The sequence below is a fragment of the Podarcis melisellensis genome, assembly GCF_964234715.1.
Source record: "Podarcis melisellensis genome assembly, chromosome: 3".
NCBI lineage: Eukaryota > Metazoa > Chordata > Lepidosauria > Squamata > Lacertidae > Podarcis > Podarcis melisellensis.
Genome location: NC_138530.1, coordinates 3,393,410 through 3,399,409, shown reverse-complemented (window position 1 = coordinate 3,399,409; position 6,000 = coordinate 3,393,410). Strand labels below are relative to the sequence as shown.

The 6,000-nt window shown below is 46.2% G+C and overlaps 1 protein-coding gene and 1 long non-coding RNA gene across 5 annotated transcripts in view; one reads left to right on the top strand and one right to left on the bottom strand.

Annotated features, from left to right (window-relative positions):
• LOC309366014 overlaps positions 1–6,000 on the top strand; it is a 343,316-nt gene that overhangs the window by 212,496 nt on the left and 124,820 nt on the right. The window lies entirely within an intron of this gene.
• The window catches only part of LOC309365791 (Golgi-associated RAB2 interactor protein 3-like), a 30,915-nt gene that overhangs the window by 12,737 nt on the left and 12,178 nt on the right, over positions 1–6,000 (bottom strand). For all 4 annotated transcript variants that reach the window (XM_081904276.1, XM_081904275.1, XM_081904277.1 and 1 more), the window contains exons 3-4: positions 5,410–5,567; positions 2,095–2,264 (exon numbers count right to left, since the gene is read on the bottom strand). In XM_081904276.1, the coding sequence (XP_081760402.1) occupies positions 2,095–2,264; positions 5,410–5,567 (328 nt within the window). The remainder of the gene's footprint in view (positions 1–2,094; positions 2,265–5,409; positions 5,568–6,000) is intronic.

Genomic DNA, 6,000 nt, shown 5'->3' with positions numbered 1-6,000 from the left:
GGAAGAGCATCCTTTTGCATGGGCAGAATGTGCAAAGGTGAGAGTAGCATCCATCACTCAGCCAACTTGCCCATCCAACCCCACCCCCACAACTGGCATGTTCCCCCCCCCCTAAGGACTATGAAACACAATCCCTGCCTCTGCTCAAAACCTAAAGCTAAGTTTCCACACCAACCAAAGCCTGCTCCAACAGGCTCCAACAGATTGGTGCCTTTGGAGACTTGTCCGACACATGTCAAACAAAGCTTATAAAAGCCCCCCTGAAGGAATGGGTTTCCCAAACCCAAAACTGACTGTGCAGGCAGTTTGAAACGGCACCAAAATCCCTATTTTTCCTTAGCGAAAATCCATTAACTTGAGCTCTGAGTCAATGTATAAACAAAAACCCGGCTGTGCTCGAGACTCTCTCCCTTATCAGTCCGTGGCGGCAATGAGTGACCTTGCCAAGCTCCAGTAGAGCAGGGATGATGCGTCTGTGCCTTATCTTATGTGCTGACCACAAAAGACGCACGGACCTAATCTGGGAACAGTGCCAGAGCGTGTTCTCGGAGATGAAGACCTCTTCCTCCAAGATAAGAGTAGGAAGAGGAAGATCCTGTTATGGTCAGAAGTACAGGAAGGAATCCCCTTTTATGGTTAAGAATACCAGAGCAAGAACATATGTGATGTAAAAACTCAAGATTTACCCACACTGGAAGAATGGCAGATGCAACTGATGGACTATATGCAACTGGTTGAAATGACCGGCAGAATCCGAGACCTGGGAGAGGAGACGGTAGAAGAGGATTGGAAAAAATTTAAGATTTATTTGCAAAAATATTGTAAGCTGTATGAATGTTAAGCAGGATGCTTGATTATAAACAATTTGGCACCATTAAAATAGATGAAGTGAAGTAGTAAGATAAGTCAAAATGTAAGAAAAAACAAATTTTTTGGATAACTATTTGGCTAAATTTAATTTTTTATGGAGTATAACCAAGGTACCTAAAATTTAAGATATAACATTGAAAGCTAGACAGTAAGGATGGAAGTAAGGTGATAATTTGCTGGACTAATTTTTTAAAGTGGAAGGTAGGGGCGGGAGAGGTGAGGAGGTCCTAAGAAGATAAGAAAATATGTCATGTTATGTTATAACTTTGTTTGTTCTGTTATATTGTAATTTAAAAAATTCTAATAAATATTTATTAAAAAAAAAAGAACATATGTGATGTCAACCTGCGTACATAGGCTGACGTGGTTGGAATTATATGGGAAGGAGAGAGAGGGTGCCTCATATACTGCATGAAACTTGTCATTTCTTTGGACTTGCTGTGGACTTGATCACGCAAGAGCCTTCTGCTATCCGGAGAGCAGAATAAACTCTTTCTTTGAATCAACCTCAGTGTCATTTGACTTCCTTCCTCCTGTCCTGGAGCAACGCAGACCCAATCGGTGAACTCCAATAAGGCTACAGTACCTAAGCCAAGAGGACCGATCCATCTAGCTTATCAAGACAGATAAAAGAAAGCCCTTCTTGCAGGGCATACTTAACCTGTGGAACTACCTCCCACAGGAAGCAGTCATTGCCACCAACTTGGATGGCTTTAAAAGAGGAACACACAAATTCATAGGGGAGAGGGCTATTGTTGGCGATTAGCCAGGATGGCTCTGCTCTGCCCAGTGGTGAAGCTGAACGCTCCGAAGAATGGATGCTTTTGAATTCTGGTGCTGGAGGAGACTCTTGAGAGTCCCATGGACTGCAAGAAGATCCAACCTCTTCATTCTGAAGGAAATCAGCCCCGAGTGCTCACTGGAAGGACAGATTGTGAAGCTGAGGCTCCAAGATTTGGCCACCTCATGAGAAGAGAAGACTCCCTGGAAAAGACCCTGATGTTGGGAAAGATGGAGGGCACAAGGAGAAGGGGACGGCAGAGGACAAGATGGTGGGACAGTATTCTCGAAGCTACCAGCATGAGTTTGACCCAACTGCGGGAGGCAGTGGAAGACAGGAGTGCCTGGTGTGCTCTGGTTCAGGGGGTCACGAAGAGTCGGACACGACTAAACAACTAAACAACAACAACAACAGCAGTACTTGGAGGTGATGCCTTAACTTACCTGGTGAGCATTGGTTCCTCTGTGTCCTCACTGGAGACTTGGCCAGCAACAACAGGGCGAGCAACAAACATCAGGGTGGGTAGTGGCAGCTTGATGTTGGTGGAGGCAATGCCAATGATGGCCTCGTTGCACTGGTTGTGCATGAAGATTTGCCGGCCCCTTTTCGTCACCTGGGGTAGCAGAAATAATAACAATAACAATAACAATAGCAACAGCAGCAGCAGCAGCAGCAGCAGCAACAACAACAACAACAACAACATATTATTATTATTATTTATACCCCGCAGCTTCCAACAAAACACTAAAATACAATAACCTCTTAAACATTAAAAGCTTCCCTAAACAGGGCTGCCTTCAGATGTCTTCTAAAAGTTTGGTAGTTGTTTTTCTCTTTGACATCTGGTGGGAGGGCGTTCCACAGGGCGGGTGCCACCACTGAGAAGGCCCTCTGCCTGGTTCCCTGTAACTTGGCTTCTCGCAGCGAGGGAACGGCCAGAAGGCCCTCAGCACTGGACCTCAGCGTCTGGGCAGAATGATGGGGGTGGAGACGCTCCTTCAGGTATACTGGTCCGAGGCCATTTAGGGCTTTAAAGGTCAGCACCAACACTTTGAATTGTGCTCGGAAATGTACTGGAAGCAGTGTAGGTCTTTCAAGACCAATATTACCATAACCAAAGTACAAAAACTGTTGGAGAAGGTCTTGCCAAAAAAACAAAAAAGCTCTCCTAGATTAGATTAGGAGGCTGATCTGTCAGGGACTGGCTGGATGAAGAGGAGTGGTGGACAGCAGCAGCTGGGGAATCCCTAGGGAAGCCTCAAAAGTGTGGGATGTAATCCACTGGGAGCAGTCAAGTGCAGCATTCCTTGTTTTCCTAGAGTGGACATGCAAGGGAATGTTTGGTCCAGCCAGGTGAAACTTCCTGTTCCTCCTGGCCTGGAGCATCTTTCCTCTTGCACGTGACTAGTAGGTGGACGTGACCTTTCCAGACCTGGTAAAAGGACAAGGCAGGCTGCCATTCTCTCTCTTTTCCATCTTTCGATCGATACGATACGATACTCTTTATTGTCATTGTCCCATACAGAACAATGAAATTGAAAAAATCTACATCAGACATTCAAAACCAACAAACCTATCTCAGTTATGCCAACCTGGTTAACCCCCTAAAAACTCTGATACCCCATTTTTAAATACAATATACTCCCACAGAGACTCCTTACACTGCGATTAAAACTAAAATAACATTTGGGTAGAAACTGTTTCTCAGGCAGCTAGTCCTAGTCTTTATAACCCTGGACCTTCTTCCAGAAGGCAGAAGCTGAAAGAGATCATTTCCGGGGTGCGCACTATCCTGCGCTATCTCTGCAGCTTTCTTATGGCACCTGGAAGCATAGATTTGATCCAAGGTGGGAAGAGTACACCTAATTATTCTCTCCGCAGTCTTTACAACCCTGGACAGCATTGTTTTTCCCCTGACTGTGCAGCTCCCAAACCACACACACAGACCATAAGTTAATACACTCTCTACAGTACAATGGTAAAGATTGTTTTTCTGGAGGATTCTCAGAAAATATAACCTCTGCTGTGCTCTCTTCACCAGGTCTTTGCTGTTCTCTCCCCAGGTTAGGTCGTCTCTCAACTCCATTCCCAGAAATCAAAACACTGAGACCTGTCCCACGCACTTCCCCTCAATAATAAGTGGCTGAATATTCAATTTACATTTCCTAAACTCCACAATAATCTCTTTTGCTTTCTTTAAGTTAAGGAGTAAGTTGTTTTTCCTGCACCACTCCCCCAACTGCTCAACTTCCTTCCTATAGGCCGCCTCCCCCTCTCCAGCTGTGATTAAACCAACCACCGTTGTATCATCTGCAAACTTAATGATCTTATTACTGGGGTATTTGGGGGCACAGTCAGCTGTATAGAGCGTATCTAAAAGCGGGCTCAACACGCACCCCTGTGGCGTCCCCGTATTCATGTTGAGATTTCACCTAAACATTAGGAAGAACTTCTTGACAGTAAGAGCTGTTTGACAGTGGAATTTGCTGCCAAGGAGTGTGGTGGAGTCTCCTTCTTTGGAGGTCTTTAAGCAGAGGCTTGACAACCATTGGTCAGGAGTGCTCTGATGGTGTTTCCTGCTTGGCAGGGGGTTGGACTCGATGGCCCTTGTGGTCTCTTCCAACTCTATGATTCTATGAGATCCGCAAAGACGTGGGAACCTTTTGTTCCGCGAACTTCCCCGACTGCTAACTGCAGTCACTAGGTCAACCCACAGATGGGGGTAAACCTGTTTGCATATGGTTGTAACTTTAAGCCTAAAGCCTGCCTTCAGGGATCACGCTCTGGTCTGCCTGATCGTGAGTAAACTTTCTTTTTGTTCCTTATGAATAAGACTGTGGTGTCTTTATTCTTTAAGGAGGGATTCAAGGGGCCTTACCAGGAAAATATTAGAACACATTTCAAACTGGACAAGCCAGATTGTATTGTGTATTGTGTATCCTCTCCTGCCGCTCTGAACGTACCCACAAAAAGAAGCTCAGGTCCCAGGGTGTGGTGGTGGGACACTGAGGACACATCAGGCGGGGAAGGAAGGGAGGAAAGGTTGGATGCTGAAGAGGCAGCAGGCTTTCGTGAGCAAGAGGAGCCAGGTGCAGAAAGCGGTTCAGATTCAGCAGATGAAGCAGAGGTGGAGAGGACACAGGCTGCAGAAGCTTGCTGCTCCTACTGTATAAGCTCAACCTTGTCTCCAAGGACACGGAGGTCTTTGTAGCAGAACAAAGAACACAGACACACACCCCACATAGTTTGAGGCGGGGAAGGAGACTTAGAGGAAGTAGAAGGCAAAGACCTCCAGTTCTGGCAACTGATTCATAGGGGCCAGTCCTGTCTGCAGGCATTACTACATTGTACACTGTTTCCTTGAATAAAGAGCTAACTTTTCTGCTCGTCTCTGCATCTTCGGTGATGACCTGCATCTGAACCAGCCCTGACATGATTTCTGGGGCAACCTTGTCACTTCCATCCTCAGGAGAGACACTCTTACTGGCGTAGCTTCCCAAGGGTTCTTTGACATTTCCCTTTATTGTCCTAGAATCGTAGAACTGTCCAGTCCAACCCCCTGCAACTTGCTTTGACAAGCTATAGGAACAGAGGAAGCTGGCCATTTGTCCATCTAGCACAGTATTGTCTACACTGACAATACCTGGGACCTTCTGCATGCAGGAAAGATGTTCTGCCGCTGAGCCACAGCAAATAGGATGCCGGGTTCCAGAGTTAGTTGAGGTCATTGTAGGTCACCTCTCTGCAGTTCCATTTACCTGGAAAAAGCAGCTCTCGAACATGGCAACAGACCGAAAATTCGGGTATTCTCCTTTCCCGAGGTATTTCTGCAGAACTGTCTCAATCGGGGACTGGGTCAGAGAAGAGAAGTCAATGTTTTCATGTGGGCTGTGGAAGAACTTCAAGATGCGGCCACCTGCAAGGGAGATTCCACAGCCTCGGCATTACATGCAAAAGAGTGCAGTTTTTAATAATAATAATAATAATAATAATAATAATAATAATAATAATAATAATTTATACCCCGCCCATCTGGCTGGGCTTCCCCAGCCACTCTGGGCGGCTTCCAACCAAATATTAAAATACAGTAATGCATCGAACATTAAAAGCTTCCCTAAACAGGGCTGCCTTCAGATGTCTTCTAAAAGTTTGGTAGTTATTCTTCTCTTTGACATCTGGTGGGAGGGCGTTTCACAGGGCGGATGCCACTACCAAGAAGACCCTCTGCCTGGTTCCCTGTGATTTGGCTTCTTGCAGTGAGGGAACCGCCAGAAGGCCCTCGGCGCTGGACCTCAGTGTCCGAGTAGAACGATGGGGGTGGAGACGCTCCTTCAGGTATACTGGGCCGA